The following is a 26,896-nucleotide window of genomic DNA, read 5'->3' as shown; positions in this document are numbered from 1 at the left end:
TTTCACATCGCTACCCGTCCTAGATTCCAACTTTGTGATGTCAGCAGCCGAACACTGTGACGTATGGGCTGTGGAATGCCTTGATATTACCAATGTTTCTGTAGCAAACATGGCAGCCTCAATTGGCTCTATTGGCGATGGTTGATAGAAGCTAGCTATGTCTATATCTACTCGTATTGCGGGCACTTTTATTTGGACGCTACACACTATATGGACCGAAGCTCTGCAAAGATAGCTCCCAAGAAGTACCCCGTACCAGTCATACGGATTCATCAGCGAAGATGCCTGGGGAAGTCATCGATAAACCGGATCCGAAGGCACTACCTTCGCATTTGCCTTCCTCACTTGATGAGTTGATAGTTCGCCTTCAAGTGTCACCCCTGAGCAAGGATGCACTTGATTCGCTGGTCAAATTCCGTCGAACTGCGGACTATATCGCAGCAGGTGAGGGCTATGGACCTACCAAATTTTGTAACTGAAGCTAAACGACACCAAGCGATGATATTTCTTCGAGATAATGCGTATCTCAAGCGTAAGCTGACGTTTGGTGATGTTAAGCCACGGTTATTGGGTACGTCGAAATAAGCTCGGCAAAATCCCCATTGATAAGATGCTTATACTGTTGAAAGGCCACTGGGGCACCTGCCCTGGTTTAAATTTTATCTATTCCCACCTCAATTATTTGATTTGTGAACATAACCTTGACATTCTGGCTGTTATCGGCCCTGGTCATGGAGCGCCGGCCCTTCTTGCCTGTCTCTGGATGGAGGGCTCCCTGGAGAAATTCTACCCCGATTATTCTCGAGATACGAGTGGTCTCACAAAGTTGATTACTACTTTCAGCACTACAGGTGGATTCCCAAGGTTGGCTCTCTTTATGCCCCGATGTTAGTTCTGAGTGCTGATTCCGACAGTCACATCAACGCGGAAACCCCTGGAGCAATACATGAGGGTGGTGAACTTGGCTACGCTTTGGCTGTCTCATTTGGAGCCGTAATGGATAAGCCAGACATGATTGTTGCCTGCATTGTAGGCGACGGCGAGGCTGAGAGTGGGCCGTGCACCGCGTGAGTAAATCTTTGCATTCCAAATTGAGTGGGAGATCCTGACTGTGATAAAGGAGTTGGCATTCCTATAAGTACATCGACCCAGCGGAGTCTGGTGCTGTCATCCCAATCCTCCATCTCAATGGGTTTAAAATAAGCGAACGCACAATATATGGATGTATGGATGACAGAGAGCTGCTTGCGTTGTTTTCTGGTTTTGGTTACCAAGCCGTAATTGTTGGAAATCTAGATAATATCGATGCGGAATTTAGCACTGCTCTGAACTGGACGCTATCAGAAATCCGGATAATTCAGAATGCTGCCCGATCCGGTAAACCAATTATGAAACCGCGGTGGCCAATGATCATTCTTCGAACACCCAAGGTAGGTCTCTTTTCGGAACAATCCATTTGTCTATCCATTTGTTCCAAGCTAACCCTTATTCATAGGGATGGACGGGGCCTAAGAAGATCCACGGCAAGATTGTAGAGGGTTCATTCCATGCACATCAAGTCCCGCTCCCTGCGGCAAAGAAAGATGGCGAAGAACTGAATGCTTTGCAAGAGTGGCTGTTATCTTATAAGCCAAATGAACTGTTTCAAGAGAATGGAGATGTCATTGACGAAATAAACTTCATCCTTCCGAAAGAACATTCACAGAGGATGGGCCAGCGGCCGGAAGCCTACAAAAGTTTGCAAAAGATTGCCATACCAGACTGGAAACAGTTTGCTGTGGATACAGGCTCTCATGGGAGTTCCATGAAAACCATTGGAAGGCTCATTGATCAGTTATTTCTGGACAACCCTCATAGTGCGCGATTATTTTCTCCGGATGAACTTGAAAGCAATAAGTTAGATCAGGCTCTTGCGCATACGATTCGGAATTTCCAGTGGGACCAATTTTCGAATGCGAGAGGCGGACGAGTCATAGAAGTACTCAGCGAACATATGTGTCAGGGGTTCCTTCAGGGATACACGTTGACTGGGCGACTTGGAATATTTCCATCTTACGAGAGCTTTCTTGGAATCATCCACACAATGATGGTGCAATATGCCAAATTCAACAAGATGGTAAGCTTTGGCCTCTCAGCATCGTGCTCGTCATGAGCTTAAGTACCGTCCTAGAAGTAACGCTGCGCTTTCTAGGCTCGAGAAACGACATGGCATCGAGACTTATACAGTCTCAACTATATCGAGACGAGTACTTGGACCCGCCAAGAGCATAACGGATTTTCTCATCAGAATCCATCGTTTATTGGGGCAGTACTGAACCTGAAACCGGATTATGCACGGGTCTACCTCCCGCCTGACGCAAATACGTTTCTTTCTACGTTGGCTCACTGCTTGAAGTCGAAAAATTACGTAAATCTTATGATTGGTTCTAAACAGCCAACTCCCGTGTATCTGAGTGCAGAGGAAGCCGAGAGCCACTGTCGAGCAGGTGGTTCTGTGTGGAAATTTGCTAGTACAGATGATGGCTTGGACCCAGATGTCGTGATTGTTGGGATAGGTACGGAGCTCACATTTGAAGTTATCCAGGCAGCGACTATGCTGAGGAAGCGCGTTCCCGAGCTGCGGGTTCGCATGGTCAACGTGACAGACCTGATGATCCTCGGAGTAGAGAATAGACATCCTCATTCTCTTTCTGAGGAAGCATTCGAAGCACTTTTCACTCCAAATGTCCCAGTGCATTTCAACTACCATGGCTACGAGACCGAACTGAAAGGGCTTTTATTCGGGAGACCTAAGCTGCACCGCGTGAGCATCGCATCGTACAAGGAAGAAGGAAGCACGACCACCCCATTCAACATGATGTTGGTTAACGGAGTCTCTCGCTTCCACGTTGCTAAAGCTGCCGTCAAAGGTGGCTCGCTGCGAAATGAGAGGGTTAAGCTCAAATATCAGGAGCTCCTCACTGAATTCGACCATGAGATCAATTCGCTGAGCCAGTATATCCTCGAAAACCAGAAAGGTAAGCCAGTCGTTCGGGTTTGCATTGACGTCGGCATTTTGCAGTTTTGGAATGCCAGCTAACGCGCTTTAGACCCGGACGATATGTATGATATGCTAAAGTTCGAATAGGATGTAATTTCAAGCCGTCTCTGCACACTCCGTAGTACATATTAGCTAGCTTGCCTATAATGGAATATTCGCGATGTTCAGAACTGATTTTCTGTTGGCTGTTTTTTAAAAGGGATGGGACTGAAGTCACGGGACCCTCACTTTCCAGCATCACGCTAGATGCCTTAGCTAAGACTTCCACCTTACCGGATTCGGTAAGGGCCCGATTCGTCTAAGCGAGGGTCCCACGAAACAAAACTGCCTGGAGCGAAGAAGACGGCCAGCACGGCGCAAACCTCACCTCGACGGAACACCGACCAGCTCTTCCTCACCTCGTTCAGCCAACCTCCGCCGAGTCCGTTAACGACAAAGGGAAAGCAGCAGCAAAGCGGTTGTGCTGTTTTTCCTCATATCGTTCCTGTAACCATGGCTGCCCTCAACAAGATCGCTGCCAACAGCCCGTCCCGGCAAAACCCTTCAGAGCTCGAGACCTCTTTGGCCAATGCTCTCAGCGATTTGGAGACCAATACCCCCGATCTGAAGGCTGCTCTCCGTCCGCTGCAGTTTGTGTCTGCTCGCGAGGTAAGGCAATTGGAGTTTTTATTTTTGAAGCTATGCGGAGAAGAGGAGGGAAATGAAAAAAGAATCGGATATTGCTGAGCAACGGCGAATGGCTGGCCTCCGGGCTTCCGGCTTGATGAAAATATTCCGGATGCAGTAGGATATATGGAAAGAGTGACATCGAGCTTGGTCAACGCATTTTCTCCGGGCAATTTATCGAATTATTTGGACTTGGGCGCTGATGGTTTATCTGATATAATAGATCGAAGTTGGTCACGGAAAGAAGGCTATTGTTATCTTCGTCCCAGTTCCTCTTCTCCAGGGATTCCACAAGATCCAGCAGCGGTATGTGTGCAAATACTGGCATGATTTCGATATTCCAGCATCCTAGCTCTCGCGCTATCCTTAAAAGTCTCCCGCGCAACGCACGCATCTCGTTATGGACTACAGAACTAATTAGCGATGGAAATATAGCCTCACCCGGGAACTTGAGAAGAAGTTCTCTGATCGCCAAGTTATGATCATTGCTTCTCGCCGCATCCTTCCCCGCCCCAAGCGCTCCAGCCGCTCCCGCACCAAGTTGACCCAGAAGCGCCCACGCTCCCGCACTCTCACCGCTGTCCACGATGCCATCCTTACCGATATCGTGTACCCAGTCGAGATTGTTGGCAAGCGTCTCCGAACAAAGGAGGACGGCAGCAAGATCCTCAAGGTTATCCTCCACGAGAAGGAGCGTGGTGGTGTTGACCACCGCCTCGACGCATATGGTGAAGTCTACCGCAGATTGACGGGCCGTGGTGTGGGTTTCGAGTTCCCCCAGAGCAGCGCTGTGGAATACTAGACAGTTCCATTTTGTGTGATTTTCCGCTTTGCTGTTCTTTAATGGAGAGAGGGTTGGACCCGGGCTCCTTATCTGTGGGGGGGGGGGGTGAAGATGACGGATAGGAAGCCACAAAAAGGTTGGAACGGCATGCCAATACATGGAGCACGGTTCTAGATATGGAGATCTTCTTACCCTTTCTTCTGCCCTTTTCCCCCTTCTCCTACGACCGTTTGTTCTATGTGTATTGTCTGCATACTACTTTATTGTATTGAAATGCATTGACGAGTCCAACGTACAATGTCAAGAAAGGGATTATTGAACCATCCGTCCTTACCCAGCGATACCCGGCTCTGCTCCAGCCCACTAAGTCTCTCCGGATTTCAATAGGGTATCTCAACGACCAAAATTCAGGAGTAAGTTAAGCAAATCTACCTTTCACCCGCACCGCTAGCGACGATTCTCCCGACTCCCAGCACCATCCAATATGCTAGCTCCCGCTTTACCATCTCCACATCGGTTTTCTTACTACCTGGCTTTGAAGGCAGGTTCAAACCTTCATTGACCCCCTCTGCTTCCCATTCAAGTCTCACAAAGATAGGTATCTCAAGAATATCTTCATCCTCAGTTAGTCCACTTTCACCCAGGTCAGCCAGTGATCCCGGGACCACTTCCATAGCCACTGTAGACCAGTTGCGGCCCTTATCCCAGACTTTTCCCGCTTCCGCAACTTTTTCCACACCCGATCTAGAGGAGCGTGGATCTGGGGCGCTACTAGATTGGAGCGCTTCGTCCCACACGTCGGTGTTCGCGCCTACTTCGAATTCCGGGCATAGAATAGTGACCCTCGAAGCTACACGGCCGGGGGTCACCGATGGCGTGGCGAGAGTAACACGGATTGGGTCGAACATGTGATTTTTCAGGGTAAGGAGTAACTGAACTGGTTTGAGTGGCTCAAGAGCGTCGAGGTTGACGGGTGGTGTTGGCGGCAACGGGACGATGGGTCGTAGGTTAGTTAGGGGTATGTAACTGATTGCGATGAGACGGATGCGGAAACGTGTAGATTGAGGTTTAAACTCAGGTTTAACGAGTATGTGCTTGCAGGCTTTGCAGCGTTTCGACCTCTTTGTGCGGAGAAAGGCGGGGAGAGGGCATAGATCATCCACAAACCGCGTGCCTGGTAGCTGGAATAATCGTTGCTCCATTGAGGCAAGCCCGTCCCAACCTTCCGTGGCCATCTTTTGGACTGTAGCGCTTTCTGCTCCTGCAGGTGGGATATGTAATCCTTCGGATTGCGTCAGGGCTTCACGCATGACAGGTGGCCTAGATTTGGCCTTTTTGGCGCCACTGCCATGCAATCCACCCAGGCCTGAGGCATATAGTGACATTATACGACTGAGTGCACTCGGTGAAGAGTACGAGCCAAGTTCTGGTCCAATTAATGGGTCAGGTGACGAAGTAGTCTCTGCAAGCTGACTCCGATAGAAGGATTTTAATGCTGCGAAGCGAGCATCGTGGTTGAGAGACGATTGGCTATCCTCAGAGAGAGCGCCCTGCGTTTGATGCTCGTCCTGGGGGCTAGGCCCATCCGCTATATCCTGCAAGGAAGAAAAACTGGACAGCGGTGATCTCATGTGCGACGGTCGAGCAATCGATTCTCGTCGATCAGTTCCCTTGAAAATGGAAGACAGCTGGGAGCGGATATTTGTTGGTTTATCAAACTTAATACCAATATCGAGAGTGGTCCACATGCAATAGCTGCACGTTAATATCCAGGGGCCATTCTGCGAGCTGCCATTCCCGTCGCCGTTCCCGACAGTGGATACAGCCAAAGGGGACGTACATATAGGGCAATTGAAACAGTTGCGTGTGCATCTAACCATGAGTGCGATTAGCCATCCCGTCTTTCACGCGTTGATCTCGAATTCCAACCTGTTCCCCTCACTCTTCACCATGCTACTAGGCGTTTCAAATAAACAATTAGGGCAATACCAGCAAACAATCTCTTCCGTAATGCATCGTGGACACTTTATTTGATGGCAGTCCTCGCAATATAGAAGGTGTTCTGGAGGATAAAGGGAATAATTGGCTCGAGGGGACCTGGGATCAAACGTCTTTTCATCGTCGTCATCGTCGGACCGTGCTAGAGAGAGGCTAGAGAGGTCTCTAGATAGCCGGTTTGTAGGCTGTCCGGAGAGCGGACTTTCAGCGCAAGGACACGAGATAAAGGTATACGGGAGCGGACGAGCCATCTCGAGGTTCTAGCGCGGGGAATTCGTGACGGTCAACACCCTCGCATGTTGACCCCTGGGGCTTTCTGAGAACGTCCAATTAGTTTACGGAGGGAAGAAACAGGGCCACCCGGGTAATTTTACTTACAATGAACTCCTCTCTGGGACAGGATGGGGTAGTTGGCCTTTCACCCGTGTAAAACTAATAAACGTGCCATCTCATTCAACACGGTGCCGAATTGCGCTGCCTTGTGTTGCGTTAACTAAGTTAGTTCGTGGTTTGAAGCTCAAAAAAACATCAAAGCTCCCCGGCTTCACCTCCGCAAATTCGTTGACAGCTTGCGTGCTGCCAATACCCAATCCAGCTCCTTGACTGCGGTTCTCTAAAAATCCAACTGTCTAGAAATGGTTTCTTAACAGTCCAGGCTTCTCCAACCGACCCTTATGTCTCTCCGTCCGCGCCTCGTGCCGCCGTCGCTCCTCCGCCGTGAAATCTTCTTCACGCGGAGCTACGCTGTGCAAGCCCCAGGCAATCCCACACTAGAGATATTCAACCGCAAATCAAAATATCTACAAAAGGAGAGGGCGGCACAGAATGCCGAGGAGAGCCGGAAGGTTGATTATCTCAAAGACGAAGTTGCATCTCGGCTGAGTGAGCGGCTGCTGGTAAGTCTCGAGATAGGCGACGAGATGGAGGTTTGAAGTACTTCGCTAAAAAAAGAAAAAAAAAAAAAAAAAAATCTAATGCAGGATATCAAAAGGAATTTCAACCATGTTCTTGACCTTGGAGCGAATAGCTGCAATATTGCACGCGCCCTCACGCAGCCTTACGTTGACCCAGACATCCCCAATGCACAACCCGCCGAACCCATAGCGAAGCGGATATCCAAGCTCACATGTGTGGAAGAGTCACCGTCTTTACTATACCGCGACGAGTCGCTGCCCTTTAATTCCGAAATACCAATCACCCGAGAGGTTGTACCTAGCTTGGAACACCTCCCTTACGGGCCGAATACCTTCGACGCCGTCCTCTCTTCTCTCTCAATACACTGGATAAATGACCTACCGTCACTATTATCGCAGGTGAACTCGATTTTAAAGCCTGATAGCCCGTTTATTGCAGCGATGTTTGGCGGAGACACCCTCTTCGAATTGCGCTCTTCCCTACAGCTTGCGGATCTCGAACGCAGAGGCGGGGTTAGTCCGCATATCTCACCATTGGCGGACGTCCGAGACATTGGTGGCCTGTTGAACAAGGCTGGTTTCCGCCTGCTTACGGTAGATGTTGAAGATATAGTGGTTGGCTACCCTAATACGTTCGCGCTGATGATGGATCTCCAGGCGATGGGAGAAAATAATGCTATCAAACAGCGGGAAATAGGCCCGATGTCAAGAGACGTCTTGTTGGCGAACGAAGCAATATATAGAGCCTTGCATGAGGAGGAAGGAGAGCAGGGTATCCCAGCTACGTTTAGATTTATATACATGATAGGATGGAAAGAGGGCGAAGGACAGTCCCAGCCACTGCAGAGAGGAAGCGGTCAGATAAATCTCAAGGATGTGCTGGGAGGAGGGAGCTTTGAGCAATAATCAGTAGATATTCTGCTTCCTGAATGATCTAGACTCTCTGACGATCGATACTGAACCAGCCGTAACCCCCCGGGATCCTGTATACTGCGAGTGCACCAGCCCCGAAGGGATTGCAAGGGTGCAAAAGGCGCACGCAACCTCACCCCTTTCGTTCTTCCAGTAACCCTCAAAGTAAGCTGCTCTCAGACAGTGCGTCGATCCGTCATCACTCGTACAATCGAACCTACACCGACAACCTCGACCAATCTTTCATGCCAGTTCAGCAGCACAGCCATCTGCTGGCCACCGCCACCCTCGCCAAAGTTCCGACCTTGTATCTGCGAGAAACCGGTGCTCTGCGGTGACAAAGACGACTTCTTCGATGACGGAGCTGCCCCACCGCCTGAGGATTGCGACGCCATGCCTCTATACCTGTCCACCCCAAACAGGCCAAACGTCAGCACGCACACAAAGAAAATCCCACTGAATCAGAAGCACACACAGACAAGGGAAGAAAACGGAAAACGGAAAACAGAAAAATGCAAGATAAAAGAACGAAATATATTTCCCGTACAAGTATTTCATCAGACAATCTCCCCTTTCCACCCCTCCCTCCCCGCTGCACACGCCTTCTAGCACCCTCGCCATCTCCGCCTGCCGTATGCTCTGCAACACCTCTACAACCGTGGCTAGATGGACCTCCTTCGCGCGATCATCTCCGCCTAGCGGTGCCGTGTCAAGAGCATGGCGCAAAGCTCCCTCCGAGTCGCCGGACCGCAGCAGCTGCCGGATCTGCGAAGCGATGTTTGCGGCGGCACCGGAGGACGAGGACGGCGGGAGGTTGGAAGGAAGAAGGGTCTCGAGGGGGAAATTTACGGGGGCGTCCGGGTCAAGCGAGTCGACGTCGATTGTGCGGTAGTTGATGTTTGCCATGGCTGTGCCGGTACGGAGGATGCGTGGTGCTTGCTTGCCCGCACGGAGGGAGATTGGACTGTGGGGTAGTAGGACTTGTCGGGTTGATTTAGAATGGAGAAATAGGCTATTTCATTAAGATGACTATTTGGAGAAAAGGGTGCTCTGACGGGGAGCGACAATTGGCTTCGAAGATGTTATGGATCTGCCTGTTTGGTTGGTTTGGCTTGGTTGGGTTAATTATGCTCGGGAGGATGGTGGATGATGGATCCTAACGGGGGTGGACGCGTTCAGCGGAGATAAAACGCAACAACAGCCAGTACCGCCAGCACTTTCGGATCGGGGATAGACACAGCTAATTATTTTCACAATCCATATCACCTGGCTATTTATTATGTATTTATTTTCTCATATTTAGTAGTATACAGGATATGAAAACGCAGCCAATGAAAAACCCCTTCTTCCTCTTGATCCCAGCTCCAGAATCATCATAAGGCATAGCTATGTGGTAACAAAAGAAAGAAACAATGTAGAGCCAATCCACCCAGTAACTATGGAATAAAAAAGATAGAAGCCGCCCAATGCAAAAGGTGTTGAACAAGTAGATCCAAACCAAAAAAACGCCGAGCTCCCTAACCCGTAGTATGTAGATAGTACAGCCGAGGACCAAAAAAAATAAAACAAAAATAAAACAAAAAGTATTAAGTATCAAGTCATCAATCCATGATCTAACTTGGCCCGGTCAATGTGATCGGGGGTAAGTTAGCATGTGTTGCCCGCGGGGTCTCCTCCTCCTTGTCCTTCCCGAGCTTCGGAGCTTCCTCGTCGTGGGTCTCGATCTCCAGCTCTTCAGGAGAGGATCCCTTCTTGGACTTGATGATGCGCGAGCAGAACCGCCGCAGTGCGGCCCAAGTAGCAGAAAACGCCTTTCGCACCGGAGAAAATACAAACTTCATGGCTTTTGCGATCGGTTTCCAGACGAAGGCAACTGCGCCGAGAACGCCATTGAAGACAACCGCAAAGTGTCGATCGGGTATACAGCGAAGCACGATCGCCCATGGAAGACAAAAAATTGCGCAAAGAATGCAGATTGCCCACTGCTCGCCATTGAGACGCTCCACGCCGATGGCGACATCACCCACAAAGATGATCATCACTTGACCACCCACCATAAGTACGTTGATTCCGATAAACCAGTAATTTTTATGTATTCCTTCGAAAATATTGAATTTGTTGTCGAGCCGACGATTGTTGAACTCGTTGAATATCTGCATCCAGACAAACGTGTTGAAAACGATTGTATCCAGTTGCTCTTGTAAATGGTGATCCGCAGCAACGTCGTAGTTCAGAATTTTGGCGCCGGCGAAGTAAAGGGTGAATGTGACAATAAGTTGATAGATGCTTTGCCCGATGATCATTTTCCACATCGTCATCGTGAAGAGCGATGCCGACTTTGGAGTCGGTTTGCGGTCCAGGATCTTCTCCGTCGGTGCATCGGTTGCGAGAGCCAGAGCCGCAAAGGTGTCCATAATGAGATTGACCCATAGCAGCTGAACCGCATTGAGAACGCTCTCATTATCCTCGTTAGCCAGAGCTGAAACAAATGCCAAACACACAGCGGTGATATTGACGGTAATTTGGAACTGAAGGAATCGTGCAACGGCGTCATTAACGGCGCGTCCCCAGCAGATCGCAGTCACGATGGATTTGAAATTGTCGTCCAAAAGAATGATCGAGCTAGCCTCCTTTGCAACTTCCGTTCCTGCAATACCCATGGAAAAGCCGACGTCTGCTGTCCTCAGAGCCGGGCCATCGTTTGTGCCGTCTCCCGTCACTGCCACAGTTTCGCCAAGATGCTTAAGCCGTGCGACGAGGATGCGCTTATCTTCTGGCGAGGAGCGCGCGAGGACTTGCAAGTTTGGTAAGATACGGTCCATCTCTTCGTCGGACAATTGTCGGAACTTAGGACCCTCCATTGCAATCCCGTCAGGGGTTTTGATACCGCATTCGGTAGCAATGGCGACTGCTGTGGTCATATTGTCACCTATATGAAAATGTCAGCAGAGGAGAAAACAAGTCACATAAATTGATAAACAATTTTGTAAAACGAACCGGTAACCATCTTGACTTGCACCCCGGCTCTGTTGCACTTCTCGATCGCACCAGGGACCTCAGGACGCAGTGGATCCTGAATTCCAACAACACCCACCCATACCATATTATGGAACACATCATCAAAGTCGGCCATGGACTTGTCGTCTTCTAGGGTCTTCACCCCAGGAGGTGGCCAGAATTCGAAATCTTTGTATACGATGCCAATTGACCGAAGAGACCGCTGAGCGTACGAGTTGATGGTGTCCAGAACCATGCTCTTAGTGTTATCTGGGAGAGCTTCGCATTTGAGAGGGTCTTGAGACAGTTCGCAGATGACCTTGGTCGCCTTGGCCAGCATCATTTCAGCCGCGCCTTTAACGTGGAGTCGATAGGTCCCGTTGTTCTGTCGAACGACAACGCCCATGCACTTCCGGGCTGAATCGAAGGGAATCATTTGAACGATTTCGGCATTTGCCCGCTCCTCTGGCAAATTCAAACCGAGATATTGTTCAGCAAGTTGCAACATAGCGACTTCTGTTTTACTTCCGATGAATGTGCGCTGGCCATTCTCTTCGCCCTCGAATGCCGTCGAATTCAAAGCGACCGCTTTCAGGAGGAGATCTCGAACGGACGATGACATCGCAGCAAACCTTTGCGACATATTCGATGGCGCATCTCCGCGCTCGTCCGTTTGATCGAGGCTGTGCTTGGTGCCGAATGTCCCGGCCACCACTGTCATTTTGTTTTGAGTTAGGGTTCCAGTTTTGTCAGAACAGATGACCGTCGCGTTTCCCATAGTTTCGCATGCGCGCAGGATTCGAACAAGATTGTTCTCCTTGACCATGCGAGCGGTCGCAAAGGCAAGAGCAAGAGTGACGGCCAAAGGGAGACCCTCTGCAGGTGCGCGTTAGATGGAAGGGGACCCTAAGGATCATTCGGGTACACGGGGCAGAGCATACCTGGAATGGCCACAACGATCACTGTGACTGCGACAATTAAAATGTCCGTAAACTCCCGACCTTTGACTGCTGGCGTGCCAGGATTTCCTGGCAATTGCACAAGGAACCGAATGAGAAGAGCGAAGAATAGGACAAGCGCAGCGCTGTAACAGTGTTAGTTCTCGTAAACTCGGGCATCAAACTGAGCAAAGGGGATGTTCCGCTTACGCTAGACCCAAACCACCGATCCAATCCGCAAGTTTGCCGAGCTTGACTTGCAGTGGCGTAGGATCATTGGTCGTTTGTAGTGAAAGCATGATTTTTCCGTAGGTAGAATTAGGGCCGACACTGGTGACGAGATAGGTTCCAACGCCTTCCAAGACTTTGCTTCCGGAAAGGATAAAGGGGTCGAGCTTCTTGGTCGCGGTCCCATCCTCCATCCTCTGCCAGACCTCGTGCCCGTTGGTCTTCTTCATTTGATCGGACTCTCCAGTCGCTGATGATTCATCGCACTTGACTCCATGTCCGCTAAGAAACACTCCGTCTGCCGGGATGGCGTCTCCGGGCTCCAGATGTAAGATGTCACCCACGGTGATGTCAAAGACAGATATCATGATTGATTTTCCCGATCGGATCGCTTTGACATCTCTGTCGCTTTTCTGTTTTCACGAGTTAGACAAAATGCGGGGAATTCTGTACCCAGCTGCCACTCACTTTGCGGTTCAATTTTATAAACTGTCTTTCCTTTTGCCAGTCGTTTGCAGCCGTCACCACGGTGACTATCAGGATAGCGACGCATATAGCGACCCCTTCGATCCAATCAACCTTAGACCCGCCGGTGAATGTTTCGTAGAGACCTAGAGATAGCGAGACAACCGCAGCGGCTGTCAACAGGATAATTATTTTGTCATTGTATGCTCTCCATAGCAAAATCAAGAATCCATCGCCTTTTCTTTCCGGGAGTCTGTTTTGCTGGAAGACACGTATGCGGTCTGCAAACTGACCTTCGGCCGGAACGCTGCCGCCGTGGCTTTGTACGGGAGAGCTACCACAGTTGTCGACCTTCTGGGAATCCCACTTGGTTGCTTCATCGAAAGTGACGGCTCCTTGTAGTTGACTTTCATCGAGTGATAGGCCGGCTGACAGGTCCGTTCTAAGACCTCGTTCTAGACCCCGAAGTCCCCCAAGTGCTCTGAAGGCAGCCAAGGACTTAGGGTTAAGCATCTTGTTGAGCTGGCCAGGGGTAAAAGCGAAGGGATTTTTGTCCACCTGAAAATCTTTCTCATTTCGCTGGTCGGGCTTCAGGGCCTCATATAGCGGTACGTCGTCGTACTGAACATGGTCTGGATCCTTGATTGCTGTGGAATCAGACCGAGATCTGAGAGTCTCTACATTAGAATTAAAGGAGTTTGCCCGGGAACGAAGTGTCTCTCCGTCCATCGAGACGGGGCTGTGAGCGGTGAGAAAACTGCCATTGCTGGAGAAAGGTCTGTCAGGAGAGAGATTGTCACATTCTGATGTTGAAGAGGACGGGCCCGTTTGCTTTTTAAAGAGCAATTAGTATCATATCGTTTAGGGCTTCCGAAGACCTTTTTTATTTCCCCTTTCTTTCTTTCTCTCCCCCCCCCCCCAACCAAACAGAGAAAACTTACCGAAGTATCGATGAATATTGGGGGAGCGAGCAATCTGTTGTTGTTGTTGTTGTTGGCCATAGCTCACGAAAGAGAATCTGGAGCTCGTAGTCGAAGAGTCGCAGAATGCTCTTGAGAGAAATGGCTTTGATAAAGGAAGATCTGCCGTATGTTGAGACCCGAAAATGTAAAGCGTGGGTAGCGGAAGTATCATGGAGGAAGGGTAAACATGGCACGTCAAAAGCAAAACCAACAGTGAAGAAGGATGATGGATCACAAGAGACGGTGTAACAATGAAAGAAAATGCCAACCCATCACATGGGAAGAAAATTTCCCGATCTATGATATCTTTCGTGTTTTTGGAGACGAAAAAAAAAAAGAAAAGGAAAAAGAGAAGCTGTTGCGAAAAAGACAACAGTTGGAAGAAGGGAAGAAACCCAAGCAGTATACATATCGGCATGGACAGCGCGATTTTGACGTATGTATACTCCGTACAAAATCCACTCTTGCTCCCGTGCCTCCGCCCGCCATTGTTGCCCAGAAATGCGCGGCGGAGGCAATCAAGTTCTCAGGTTCCATGGCAATCTGGTCAGTGAGGCAGTGCAAAGAGGATCCTTCCGGGGTTCAACCCGCCACCCCTGGTCGTAAGTTTTGCCCAGCTTGGGAGGGGAGACGGTGGGATGATGAGCCTCTCCTTGTTTTGGAAGTGAATTTCATGGCTGTATCATGTTGCTGCGCTGGAGAGGCGGTCCTCAACCCGCAGCCGCTGTCTTGTCTCTCTGTGCCCTGTCGGCTGGCGATCGAGAGTTTTTTTAAAGTTGCAGCGCGACGACGACAGTCGATTCTTCAGCGCCGCGATTGGCTGGCAGCGGGAGGCCAATGGAACCGCGCGCCCAGCCCCACCACAGCGCTTGCGGTCGTCGCAGCACGCAGTAGCAGGGGAAAAGCTGCGATCCGATCCATGTAACCATCCTTCGCATCGCGAGTCTGAGTCTAAGTCTGAGCCTGAGTCCGACTCTGAAGTCTGCTGCTTTGCTCGATCTACACACACACACACACACACACACACACACACCTCTCCACCCAGTGTCTGCATGTATACACAGGTACTCCGTACAGGTTCTTTGCCGCCAGCCACGGACGGGCCTCAGGACACGAAGACTAAAATGCCGACCAGGATCCCGAATCATCCCCCTCCCACCCAAGATCCATAAAGGCGCTTCGAGCACAAGCATCCCCCGACGACGGTCGTGACGAAAATCCCTCACGCATCTTGCTTGGAGGGATGCGCTGGGGCAGACATACATACATGCAATCGGCACACATTTTTCTTTCGGTGTGCGAGGATCAATGGAAGCTCCTCCGCGGTAACATCATACGTACATCACTAATTAGTTACTCCGTACTCCGTATACATAATACTCCTTGTACCCTAGCTGCTTGGATCTTGGATCGGCTCTTGGCCGAAAGTTACTTACAACTTCGACTCTTTCCAGCGATTTCTCCGTCCAGCGTTTCAGCTTTTTCTCTGGTACAACTTTTTTGTCTCTCTTTTTCCCTAACTGAAAGAAAGAAAGAGTGGTAAGACACTTGCTCCCTCTCGGGGTTCCGGTCGCCCGCAAACAGTGCGGCCCGGGTCTTCTGGTTTCTGCGACACAAATCGATGCAGGTCATCACCTCTCCAGGTTTCGACTGAGCAAATTTTTTTTTTTTTTTCTTTTTTTTCTGTCGTTTCCTCTGGGGTTGATGGTATGACCAAGGACCTCCGCTGGACCCGTCCAGATTAACTGACTCCGCCCTCCTTGGCATCTTGGGTCGTTCGATTGGGGACATAAACGAAGGGGAAAAAAAAAATTGTGTTATGATCCGCAAGGGGGGAACCAGGTGGCTCCCATCGGAGAAATTCGTCGAAGATCTCTAAAAGTAAAGCTAGACGAGGATTCCTGTTCTCTTCATGGAGAAGGGAGCCCTCGTCGTGCAGGCATCTTCAGTCCTCTCATAATCATATAGTGCATAGACTATTGTAAGAAGCAAAGCAAATTGAGACAGAGAGAGTGTGTGTATGTGTGTGTGTGTGCGAGAAAGGGAGGGATGTTGTCTGGCTGAGAACTCCGGGCTCTCCATGGCTTCGGCTTCCTCTCAGGCTGAATCTTCGGGCAGCCAGCCAATCCGTATTTGCGAAGGGATTGACGGGTACGGAACCGCGCTGGGCAGGAAGGCTCCGGGTGGATGCGGCTATTCCGAGCCTTCTCCCCTCATCATAGCCAGTTGGCCTGACTCATGTCTCATCACGTAAGAACTCAGTGAAAACCGACCAAGAACATCAGCCATTTCCCGCCCGTTTTGCACTTTCGACGCCGCAGAACGATGCTGATGACGGCAAGCCACGCCAGACGACGCAAAAGAACGGTGACTAAGCTCACCAGCCACATATGCCAGCTTAGCCACATATCAGATTATGTCATTGGTGGGAAGATTCGCGTATGATTGGCTGCTGTGGAGGCGCCCAGGGAGCTATGCGCCACACCTTGTCCGGTCAGCCTTTTAAGCGCCGCGTCAAGCGCCCCAGTCGCGGCTTTTCCTCCTGAGAGATCGACGGCCCAAGGAATGGACGGGTCAGAGAAAACTCTCCTGGGCTGACAAAGAAAACTCGATGTGAACCAAGAAAGCTGCAATCGCCGTCTGAGTGAGCGAGGCGGAGCAGCGTGCGGTTGGCTGGTTTTGTGTTGGACACGTTCCATGTTTGAAGGAAAACGACATGCTGATGTGTCAAAAGCCTCGCTGCACGCGGCGATGCCTTTTCCAACTCGCTCACTCACCCCCTTAGTTAGTTACCTAATCCCGCTCAAAAATTCAGGTGCCTCCAACAGACGTTTAGCCTTTATCCGGGGCAGTGAGCAGTTTTTATTTTATTTTCTTTTAATTATTTTTTTACCCCCCTAAACATTTATATTGTAAATTGATTTAATCATCCATTTTCCAAGAAGTAGTTCCAATATCCTACCCTTGATTACTTGCGCCCAAGCCCTTCTTCACCGAGATCCAGGCATTCTTCTCTCGCTGACCAGCATAGCCATGGCTACTCCGCCCACCTGGGCCAGCGTCCCTCCGGATCCGCGATGCGCCGATATAACGTTATGCTAGGAGATATAAGCTTAAATCCGCTCGCTAGCAACGTCACAGAGCCATTCGCTGCGGCCGTGTGGTCTCTCTCCAGTTTTGAGCATTTTTTTTGGTGAGACGACCGGTCCCTCTGCTGACCGAACCCGTCACATCAAAGCCTCGGTGAGGGGGGGCTCACTGGGAGTTTATTCTCCTAACGCCGGTTCCCCCGGGGCTGATGGGCAGTAGTTTAATAACCGTATCGGTAGCTCGGCGTAGCTGTAGAGTATCGTAGGTGGCCGAGGCTGGCGGTTCTTTTTCACGAGGTTCTTGGGTGTTCGCGAGGCGCAATGTAACAACTGTCCCGGGCGGCTCCGCCTGCAGATCTCCTTATCCCTCTCCCTCTCTCCATCACTATCTTCTTCTTCTTCTTCACTTTTGGCTATTTTTTTTAAGCTTCAGGAGAATTGTATATGGAGCGTTATAGCAGTCAATGATGATGAGGAGGCAGCAGCACTTGGCATATGTACGACCAACAGCGGGCCCAAACCTCAGCGCCGATTGCGACATTCGGATGGCTGAGGAGCAGGCCAATCGCTTTGTCGCGCTTTCGACGGATTGTTGGGGTGTTGGGTCAACTACATATGTACGACTCGTTCAAGCATCAGCCGAGAATGCCTGAATGCCCTACCTTTCCCCCGTCGTCGTCTGAGGCTGATTCCACAAGGAATGAAAGCAGTGTGTACTCTGTATAGTTGACGGTTTATAGAAGATATGTTGTGCCATCCTGACGTGAGGGTTAGCTGCGCGTGCCAAGAGGTCTCCTCGATGAAGGTAGGCCTTGTGATAGCGGCAGAATCAAGGCTCAAATACACGACTGATGTCCTTCCTAGAAAATGATATATGTCGTAAAGTTTACACAAATGTATGTATGTTCCTATGGGAATGGGAGTTCTCTTTCTAGACTGTCAGGTATGTGAATACTCTAGTTATACAGGACATCATCACAAAACATGGTTAGTTTGAAAAGTGAGAAAAGAGGCATCGACTGTGAGAGTACCACAGATGGGGTATAGAATGCTATTTGAGTGCTCCGTCTGTAAAAGCTATCTGGCAGAGAAAAGGACTCCCTCACACAGAAGAGTACTCTCATAGCACACAATGAAAGAAAGGTGAATAGATGTTTCAATTTCAGTTCACCTACTCCGTATGCAATGTTGTTTTGGAGATAAAAAGCGACTCCTGCATCCTGGCTCAAAAAAATGGCAGCCGAGGAACAGGATTCGGGGATACCGGGCCTGGCAAGGGTGACCCAGGTAGAAAAAGACATCCAACCCAATTCAATTAATGCCAACAGCATCATTCATTGGCAGTTGGTATCAACGGGCGAATCCGCCGTGACTGACCATTCATTTTCCACAGGTTCCCCTTTTTCCCCAGGAACATGAAGATTCAGCTCCCGCTGGATGGCCGCAGCAACCCAATCATTTGGTCAGCATAGGGGAAATAGTCACTTCTCGCCGTCGAGAGGCTTCCCCAGCACTCCGTGCTCCGTCGTTTGTCGAGTCAGCTGCCCGGCGACCTTGACTGCTTCTCGCTGCGAAAAAAGTGTTTCTGCGGCTCGACAGGGGCAAAAAGGGCGCCTTACCCGATGAAGACAAGCGCTGAACAAATCTTCACCGGCCTATTCCCGATGTGGCCTAGTGCAATCGAAGCTTCAGCTGTTTGCATTGAAAAAAACAAAATCCGGCGAGAGTGTTGCTTTTCCTTGTGATACTCCCTCCTGACTCGCCCTGCTGCCCTTTCTTCCTGCCCACCACCTCGTTCACTCTCTTTTTCTTTTCCCCCTTCTTGTTCTATCTCTACACTCGCTTTCTCTGCTTTCTGCGTCTTCTTTTCAGGCTGGGGTTCTGGTGGCCAAGGAATTGGGTATCGATTGCTGCGAGTCCTTGTTCCACGACATTTCAAATCGGGCCCTATTAAAACATCCACTTTTCAACACCGCCGTTTCAATTTTTATTTTTATTTTTTATTTTCTTTTTTTTTTGACTCTCTGTTTCCTTTCCTCCAGCTTTTCTCCAGTGTGCGAAGGCCCCGATCAACGCGACCAACTATCGCTACCGTTACCATGTCCCCCAGCGCTTCCAGCCAGTCCCACTCCGTTCGCCGGAGACCGTCGTTTCTCTCCAAGGTCCGCCCAAAGACAGCTGGGGCCGACCAGGGTTCAGACCGTCATTCTGAGCCCTTTCACCCTGCCATCTGGGCCCCTAGCGGTGATGGAAGCTACAAAGAGGCTGTCTCTCATTTTTATCACGAACCAGCCATCCCAAAACGTGCCAACGCCGAATTTCTTGACCTGCCGGCTACCAACGAGCTGGAACCGTCAGAATCGTTTGGCCCCTCGACGACAAGGCGCCATAGCAAGAGTATATCCTCGATCCGATATGGGGTTAGCGAGCTGCGGGCCGCGGTCCGTCGCTTCTCTTTCACAATCCGTCATAAATCATACAAACATTCGTTAGACGTTCCCTTGGAAGAAGGAGCCCCGGAAACCCATCCTGGTGATTGTTCTCGAAAAGAACCGCGACACGGGAGGTTCAGGAACCATCGCATGCACCGGCAGTCTTTCAGCAGTTTTCACGCCCTAAACCGATCCCAGTCGCATACTTCTGGTATCCCGCTACCGATCCCTGCAAACACCCCTGACCTACCCCTATTCCCCGAAGAATTGTCCGGAGGAGAGGCAGCTCGTGCCGCCGCCGCTGCACAAAACGAGATCATTCGTCTCGAACGCGTTACATCGACCACGGAAACCAAAGACTTTGCGATCTCCCAGGGCAATGACACCAAACCGTCCCTCGACTCGGAGAGTGGAATAGAGATCAATATTCAAGATAGCGTCCGTGGTTCAGAAGATGACCTGGATGTTGTACGAAAAGGTGCGTCGCGTACCCTTTCCCCTGCCAGAGCAAGTCTATCTAACGTTGCCATAGACCCTGTGGAGTATCTGCCCACAGAGCTGATGTGCCATATCCTGTCGTACCTGGATGCTGAGTCAGTTAAAAATGCGGAATTGGTTTCACACGCGTGGAATGCACAGGCTTCATCTCGACATGTGTGGAGGGAAGTGTTTCGGCATGAGTACCGTCACGGCTATCGTGCGGCGAGCGCAAAGGAAGGCAAGGCGAAACCGATGGGACTTGGGAGGGTACGGCCAAACCAGGACTGGAAGAAAATGTACGCCGTCCGCCGCGCTCTGGAAAGCCGGTGGAAGGAAGGGAAGGCTGCCGCCATTTACTTGCACGGCCATAAGGACAGCGTCTACTGTGTCCAGTTCGATGAGTATGTGACAATCTAAGCGAAAATGCCTAAATGTCCGTCAAATTAATTCCTCATATAGGAACAAGATCATTACAGGTTCTCGCGACAGGACAATCCGCGTCTGGGACGCTCACTATCCTTGGCCTTGTTTGAAAGTTATCGGCGCCCTTCATGATCGAAGCGACAGTGCGCACATCGGTCCTTTGGCGATTAATCCTCAACCGGACTCTCCCGGAAGCACGCCGTTCATCAGCATTTGCCCGCCAGCAAAATCGGCCAGCGAATTAATGAAAGAGGACCCCGATTACCAGGACTACCATCGCGCCTCGATCCTCTGTCTTCAGTTTGACGAGGAAATAATGGTTACAGGTTCATCTGATTTTACATGCATCGTATGGGACATCAAGGACGATTACAGACCCATCCGTCGTCTAGAGGGGCATCGCGCCGGTGTTCTCGACGTCTGTTTTGACGGCAGATACATCGTCTCCTGCTCTAAAGATACAACCATCTGCGTCTGGGATCGCCAGACCGGTGAACTCGTCAAGAAACTTCTCGGCCACCGTGGACCCGTCAACTCCGTTCAACTACGGGGTGACCTTGTCGTCTCCGCCAGTGGTGACGGTATCGCTAAACTCTGGAACATCACATCCGGTCTCTGCATCAAAGAATTCGCTAGCCGTGATCGAGGGCTTGCATGTGTAGAATTTAGCGAAGACGCGCGCACCATCCTCGCAGGCGGGAATGACCAGGTGATTTACCAATTCGACGCGAACACTGGTGAACTCGTCAACGAGCTGAAAGGCCATAGCGGTCTAGTCCGGTCCTTGCACATGGATAACGAGAATGGCCGTGTGATCAGCGGTAGCTATGATATGAGTGTGAAAGTGTTTGACGCGAAATCTGGAGAGCTCTCTATCAATCTTCCTGGCTGGACCACGAGTTGGATGTTGAGTGCAAAATCGGATTATCGACGGATTGTGGCCACCAGTCAGGATTCGAGAGCCGTTATTATGGATTTCGGCTATGGTTTGGATGGTATTGACCTATTGGAGGAATAGAGAGGACCAGAACTGCCCCGTGGTATTCCCAGGTTCTTTACCTCTTCATTTCGGTTTATTTTACTTTTCTTTTCTTTTCCAACCCCTTCCGTGATGGATTTCTCTTAAATCTTTTTATAGACTGTTTTCTCCTTTTTCTTTTTTTCTTTTTATTCATTTATTCACTTCTATTTTCATGTCTACTTTATTTAATACAGTCTTGGGTTGTTTCTCGGTTAGATGTGTTGCATTGCGCAGGGTTTGCAGGGGTTGTTGCCAGGAGCATGTCACATGGAGTGTTCACCTTGCATATTTTCTGATATTTCTCTTAGTTGCTTCGCCCCCCGTTTGTCCCCTTTTTTTTTCTCTCTCTTTGCTTTAGCCTATTTTGTTCTTCCTTTCCCCTACGCTTTTGATAGACTCGGAGCAGTATTTTGCTATATTTTGGTCCAAGCGAAGTATCCTTGATTTGCTTTCATGATCTTTCCAGCGATATTTATGAATTCAGCCGCTGGCACTGCTGGATCTAGCATTTCAAGTTTTGCGCGTGATGAGGCCTCCCTTTTGAATGATAGTAGGATTCTTTTTTTTTTTTTTTTGGGGTTCTGCCACTCCCTCTAAATCAACTATGCAGGAATGGGACTAACGGCATATTACTTCTTTTGGGATGAAAACGGGGTTCTTCATACATGCATGTGCTGGCAATTGCGTTGCATTTTGATTCCTTGCTTATTTTGGTTTTTCTTTTCTTCCTTTTTTTTTTTTTTTTCTCTCTCCTCTAAATTGGCAAAAATCTACTGAAATCTGATATATTCGGTATTTATCTCGAGTATCTTTTCCTGGAAGGACTGTAGCCTACAGAATACATATGCCTAAACTTCGCCTCCCGTGAGCTTCAGACTCGTTTAACGCCCGCTACCATTGTATAGCAGGAGCCGCGTGGTGTTTGAAGGCGAATTGCGGATCACGGGAATAGCGAGCTCCTTGATACGGTTGCAGACCCTATCACCTGTGATCTTCTCGAGGGCGAGGAGATAGGCACCCACTCCAGATGCGTGGCCTGCAGCGAAAGATGTACCGGAGAGGGTTACCGAGCCCATTCTTCCAGCTGCCATAATATTCTGTCCTGGTGCGTAGACGGCCACTTTTTAACGAAGAAAATTAGCTATTATCTTTCTCCGAGGTGGTTTTCACCGTTTGCCCTTTTTCTTTTTCTTTTTCTTTTTTTTTCCGGGGGGTTGAGGGAAATGTCTTAGTTACCGATTGAACCGTAGTTAGAGAATAGAGCGGCCTTATCGTCCATCGTGCTCGCGGCGATGGCACAAACGCCTCTGGCTGAGGCGGGAGAGTCGTTGCGCGCGTCACGCTGGATATAGTCAGCGGGAGAGAATAAGATCAAATTTACGTACGTAGACAGTGACCCCCGGGGCCGCTTACATTTGAACCACCCACGGCAGCGGAAACAAACATTCCCGCAAGCACTGCGTTCTCAGCAGCCTGGTTAACAGCTTGTGAATAGCCCCCGCCAAGGGAGAGATTGACAACCATGCGCTCCGAGATCCCATGCTCCTTGGCGTATTTAACACACCAGTCAATTCCAGAAATGACATTGCTGTATGATCCGGAGCCGTTGGCATCGAGAACCTTGACAGCGATGATCTTCGCCTTCTTCGCAACTCCGTGTTTCTGGCCTGCGATGAGGGATGCTAGGAAAGTGCCGTGGCCGTTTCCATCGGAGTCGTCGTTGTCGACGAAGTTTGCGCCCCAAGTAGCGCGGCCTCCCAAGTCCGGATTGTCCACGTCGACGCCAGTATCTACCAGGCATACGGATATACCGGCTCCGGCGGATTCGTCATAGACATACGTCCTGGCTCCAGTCTTTTTGTGTGAGATGCGAGCAAGATTCCACCCTGCGTCCTGCTGTTCAACTAAGCCACGGGCGTTTGCGATCCTGTCATGTTCAATGTATTTTACCTAGCTATTTGTTAATGAACGCCTCTGCTGTGATTCCTGTAGGTGCAAGAGGGCGTACAGCTGGATCATTCGCGATCTGGCGGATTGTAGCTTCGTCGAAAGTTCCACTGTATCCCTTCAGGCCGTTAAGATCAAAGGTCTTCTTCAATGAAGCCTTGACGTTACGGTCCTCGTTACGAAAACCGGAGATCTGTGTCGTGTGGGAGTTGAAGGCATCAGTGGAGAGCCCATCCCTCATCACAACAATGTAGGAATCCGGAATAACATCATCTGTGTCTCCTGCTGAGAGGATCTCAGCCGCGTTGACGGCAGAAAGCAATGAAAGAGAGAGAAACAGAGCGACGCTGATGATAGCTCTCATGATGGCTTAACTTCACGGAAAGTATGCACAGGCCCCTTTTGTCGTCGTCATTACGGGATGCCAGTCCAGAGGAAAGAGGAGGGACTTTTTAAATGCAGAGATAGGCGAGCATTCAAACCAGCTGATTGCCGAGCGTGATAAGTATGCATTGCAACGTTGCAACACCATGCTTCGTATATCTCCTTGCAATCGCCCATTGCCAGGGTTCGCTTTCAATCCAGAAAAAGGCAAAAAAAAAAAAAAAAGAAAGGGGGTGCTGGGATGCCTGACAATATGCTTGTCGGTAGGAATCCAGACAAGTAGAAGCCATCTTCCGCGCGAATAGACATGGTTAGCATATGGTGATAAACGTCGAAATTGACGTTGAGGACGGAGTAAACCACGTCTGATGTATTTATAGCGGGAGTTTAAGCCGAAACTGCGTGCACGGGCGAAGTGTGCTCCGGCAGATAACGGCATCTCCTCGAGACAGTCGAGGCCGTTACGGGCCGGATAGGGAGGGAGGGTCAATGGCCCATATCCTGATTTCGACGCTTGACGCATTCCGTAACGTGGATCAAAGCCATCAAAATAACTTGACGCGTGGAAATCCAGCCCCTGAGAGACCGACTGGCAGTACAGGCCCAATGGGTTATATCGAGGTTGGTCCGTTTGGGGGATTGACAGCAATGACGGGATCTGTACGGAGTATCTAGGAGTTTGACCTCAACAATGGTGCTGGGCTTGCTTTTGGGGGGGAATTTCTGTTTGGTTCGATTGGGCGGTTGGGCATCCCGAACCTTCAAAAACTTTCCAGAACAAAAAGAAAACAAAACAACAACATTTTCCATACCTAGCTTTTTTGGCCATTGCTTTTTCTTTTTTGCATGACAAATTCTTCATTAATCCGTGCAACTTCACTCTTTCATACCAATCAAGAGAGACAGCCGGCCCTCGCACATCCCTCACCCTCCCCGCCGTCCAGCCCTAAGCCTTGAAGCCGCATCCCCAAGCCCCGCCATCCCAACGAGGGTCTGTATGCATATTTTACCAAGCCAGGCATTTGCACGTTGGATCTAGCACTCACACTATCCTGTAGTCCCTGAAGTCAAGGCCCATCCATCATGAGTGAATCGAGGTATGCCATCTCTTGAGTTCCCTTCTCCGGTCTCTGCCTGCACCTGGTGTCTACTGCCGCCTTCTCCACATCCTCCCCTTTTTTTCTTCCCACCTTCTAGGAGCCTGTTCGGCGAGAAATGCCATTTGCCAGAATAGCATTCCATGGTGGCTAATCTTTCATTCTACGCGTAGACAGGAGTTGCTGGCATGGTTAAACAACCTGCTCCAGCTGAATATCACCAAGGTCGAACAATGCGGAACCGGGTACGAGCTTCGCCCTCTTTTTACTTTCCTCCGTTCTTGAGTTCCCACCGTCCTACGCCACAAACATCCCAGCGAGTTATATACACGTTGAAGTCGCGATGGATCGAGCGTGTCCCTTTTAGCACCTTAATGTCCACTAAAATAAAGAAAGAAAGAAAAAAAAAAAAAGAAAAGAAAAGAAAAGGAAAAGGGTTTGTCGTTTTGCGTGCCGGGAATGATTACTGACACTGGTGGTCTGGGACTTTCTCTATAGGGCTGCTTATTGTCAAGTTTATGACTCGATATTCAGTGCGTGACTTCGATGATTTTGGGAAATATAAGCCGTATTTGAAAGTGAATGGCTGACGATTGGGGCAGTGGACGTGCCAATGTCAAGAGTCAAGTTCAACGTCAACACCGAATATGCCTATATCCAGAACTTCAAGGTCCTGCAGAGTACGTTTGTCCATCCATCAGAGTGTGAGGCTTGCTTTTGTTTTACCCCCGCCGTTGACTGTTATTTCCCCCAGACACCTTCACGCGCCACCAGATAGACCGCCCGGTCCCCGTCGAAGCGCTTGTGAAATGCCGGATGCAAGACAACCTCGAGTTCCTCCAGTTCACCAAGAGATTCTGGGACCAGAACTATCCGGGTGGCGACTATGATGCCGTGGGTCGACGGAAGGCATCCGGAGCGCCTCTCGCTTCCTCCACTTCCCGACCGGGGACGACCTCTGCGACCGGCGCTCGTCGAGGGGCGACTCCCACGACCGCAGCCCGACCGAGAGTCGGCGGCGGAGTGTCGGCCAACACCGCGGCCCTGACGCAGGAGATCAATTCGCAGAAAGAGGCGATCGCCGGGTTGGAGAAGGAGCGAGATTTCTACTTTGCCAAGCTCCGCGACATCGAGCTCTTGCTGCAGCAAGCTGTGGAGGCGGACCCGGAGTTGGAGAAGGACGAGGACTCCCTGATCAAGCACATTCAAGCCATTCTGTATTCCACAGAGGTATGTGCAAACGGTGATGTTCGGACAGCGATTTCTCCTGTGCAAATGTGAATAGCTCTGGTTGGACATGCTAACGGATCCGCGTTTGATTCTTCAATTTTTAGGAGGGCTTCGAGATTCCCGCTGACGCCGAGGCTGTCGGAGAAGAGTTGGAGACGTTTTGAGTGAAGGAACAAAAGAAAAAAAAAAATTTAATAATAATAATAATAACTACAAAGCGGTTGTTGATACCTTTGAGAAGAACTTGGTTGGCTTTCGATTTCCCTCCCCCTCTTTCCCCTTTGCCCGTTACCGCGAGAATAGCAGACCACGGCTGCATGCGTCTCGTCGCAATCCTCTTTTCCTTTTTCCCCACAGAACTTCGCCTCTAGATGGTGATCCTCCTCTGCCTTTTGCGTATTGTTGTCGCAGGCATATTTGAGCTTGATCCCTTTCTTGCTGCGTCTCAGCTGAATAATAGCCTACAACGTCTTGTACAAGCGTTTTCTTTGTTGGTGCCAGAAGTATTACTGCAAAGGCCAGAGAGAGAGAGAGAGAGAGAAAGAGAGAGAATAAGAACATTGTTGCTCCGACAGAGCCGAACAAAAAATATACGGATTAAACACGTAGCAGCCCGTGTTGGCTCGTCATATGTCTTTTCGGTGTCTGATGTCATCCAGCTCAAGCCAGGTACGGAGTACTCCGTAACTAGTATCACAGCGAACAGAGCAGGTTAGATCTTCGTATGTGCTCCGTAGTAGTATGCGTCTAGTGTACATACCTACCATGCCTATCCGCTCCTCTCTCTATATATTTTCTCTCTCTTTTCATACATACTTAATTTTACGGTCATCCGGCGAGCTGCCGGCCAAAACGTGTCGGCTCTGGAGCCGCTTTCGGCCCCCCAACT

General features: G+C 49.9%; 10 protein-coding genes across 10 annotated transcripts; 5 read left to right on the top strand and 5 right to left on the bottom strand.

Annotated features, from left to right (window-relative positions):
* Positions 1-133: 133 nt before the first annotated feature.
* Positions 134-3,203, top strand: D8B26_003253 (uncharacterized protein). Its single transcript, XM_003068476.2, has 8 exons — positions 134-444; positions 497-571; positions 630-864; positions 915-1,067; positions 1,121-1,430; positions 1,496-2,116; positions 2,192-3,017; positions 3,090-3,203. The coding sequence occupies exons 1-8, from the start codon at positions 282-284 to the stop codon at positions 3,125-3,127; spliced, it is 2,421 nt and encodes an 806-aa protein (XP_003068522.2). The 5' UTR covers positions 134-281; the 3' UTR covers positions 3,128-3,203.
* A 165-nt stretch (positions 3,204-3,368) lies between these two features.
* On the top strand, positions 3,369-5,239 carry RPS7 (40S ribosomal protein eS7). The gene is made up of 3 exons (XM_003068478.2): positions 3,369-3,688; positions 3,930-4,012; positions 4,142-5,239. The coding sequence occupies exons 1-3, from the start codon at positions 3,533-3,535 to the stop codon at positions 4,506-4,508; spliced, it is 606 nt and encodes a 201-aa protein (XP_003068524.1). The 5' UTR covers positions 3,369-3,532; the 3' UTR covers positions 4,509-5,239.
* D8B26_003251 (uncharacterized protein) lies at positions 4,580-6,804 on the bottom strand. Its single transcript, XM_003068479.2, has 2 exons — positions 6,420-6,804; positions 4,580-6,362 (listed from the first exon to the last, which is right to left on the bottom strand). The coding sequence occupies exons 1-2, from the start codon at positions 6,737-6,739 to the stop codon at positions 4,919-4,921; spliced, it is 1,764 nt and encodes a 587-aa protein (XP_003068525.2). The 5' UTR covers positions 6,740-6,804; the 3' UTR covers positions 4,580-4,918.
* A 358-nt stretch (positions 6,805-7,162) lies between these two features.
* On the top strand, positions 7,163-8,308 carry D8B26_003250 (uncharacterized protein; the record flags this gene model as incomplete). Its single annotated transcript, XM_003068480.1, has 2 exons — positions 7,163-7,384; positions 7,469-8,308. 2 exons carry the CDS (start codon positions 7,163-7,165, stop codon positions 8,306-8,308), a joined length of 1,062 nt encoding a protein of 353 aa, XP_003068526.1.
* Positions 8,309-8,490: 182 nt separating this feature from the next.
* On the bottom strand, positions 8,491-9,220 carry D8B26_003249 (uncharacterized protein; the record flags this gene model as incomplete). Its single annotated transcript, XM_003068481.1, has 2 exons — positions 8,491-8,719; positions 8,862-9,220. The coding sequence occupies 2 exons, from the start codon at positions 9,218-9,220 to the stop codon at positions 8,491-8,493; spliced, it is 588 nt and encodes a 195-aa protein (XP_003068527.1).
* Positions 9,221-9,920: 700 nt separating this feature from the next.
* PMC1 (plasma membrane calcium) lies at positions 9,921-13,943 on the bottom strand (the record flags this gene model as incomplete). The annotated part of the gene is made up of 6 exons (XM_003068482.2): positions 9,921-11,243; positions 11,312-12,187; positions 12,253-12,395; positions 12,460-12,890; positions 12,946-13,773; positions 13,884-13,943. The coding sequence occupies 6 exons, from the start codon at positions 13,941-13,943 to the stop codon at positions 9,928-9,930; spliced, it is 3,654 nt and encodes a 1,217-aa protein (XP_003068528.2). The 3' UTR covers positions 9,921-9,927.
* Positions 13,944-15,332: 1,389 nt separating this feature from the next.
* Positions 15,333-15,695, bottom strand: D8B26_003247 (uncharacterized protein; the record flags this gene model as incomplete). The annotated part of the gene is made up of 1 exon (XM_066124085.1): positions 15,333-15,695. One exon carries the CDS (start codon positions 15,693-15,695, stop codon positions 15,333-15,335), a length of 363 nt encoding a protein of 120 aa, XP_065980161.1.
* Positions 15,696-19,092: 3,397 nt separating this feature from the next.
* D8B26_003246 (uncharacterized protein) lies at positions 19,093-21,432 on the top strand (the record flags this gene model as incomplete). Its single annotated transcript, XM_003068483.2, has 3 exons — positions 19,093-19,903; positions 19,958-20,306; positions 20,365-21,432. The coding sequence occupies 3 exons, from the start codon at positions 19,093-19,095 to the stop codon at positions 21,344-21,346; spliced, it is 2,142 nt and encodes a 713-aa protein (XP_003068529.1). The 3' UTR covers positions 21,347-21,432.
* Positions 21,433-22,230: 798 nt separating this feature from the next.
* On the bottom strand, positions 22,231-23,660 carry D8B26_003245 (uncharacterized protein; the record flags this gene model as incomplete). Its single annotated transcript, XM_003068484.2, has 4 exons — positions 22,231-22,469; positions 22,586-22,691; positions 22,763-23,299; positions 23,358-23,660. The coding sequence occupies 4 exons, from the start codon at positions 23,658-23,660 to the stop codon at positions 22,231-22,233; spliced, it is 1,185 nt and encodes a 394-aa protein (XP_003068530.2).
* An 850-nt stretch (positions 23,661-24,510) lies between these two features.
* On the top strand, positions 24,511-26,172 carry D8B26_003244 (uncharacterized protein). The gene is made up of 6 exons (XM_066124084.1): positions 24,511-24,777; positions 24,951-25,022; positions 25,276-25,310; positions 25,380-25,457; positions 25,532-26,007; positions 26,112-26,172. Exons 1-6 carry the CDS (start codon positions 24,764-24,766, stop codon positions 26,169-26,171), a joined length of 735 nt encoding a protein of 244 aa, XP_065980160.1. The 5' UTR covers positions 24,511-24,763; the 3' UTR covers position 26,172.
* The last annotated feature ends 724 nt before the right edge of the window (positions 26,173-26,896 follow it).

Source organism: Coccidioides posadasii, chromosome 2 (genome assembly GCF_018416015.2).
Source record: "Coccidioides posadasii str. Silveira chromosome 2, complete sequence".
In the NCBI taxonomy this organism is placed as follows: Eukaryota; Fungi; Ascomycota; class Eurotiomycetes; order Onygenales; family Onygenaceae; genus Coccidioides; species Coccidioides posadasii.
This window is presented reverse-complemented; position numbering and strand designations above follow the sequence as displayed.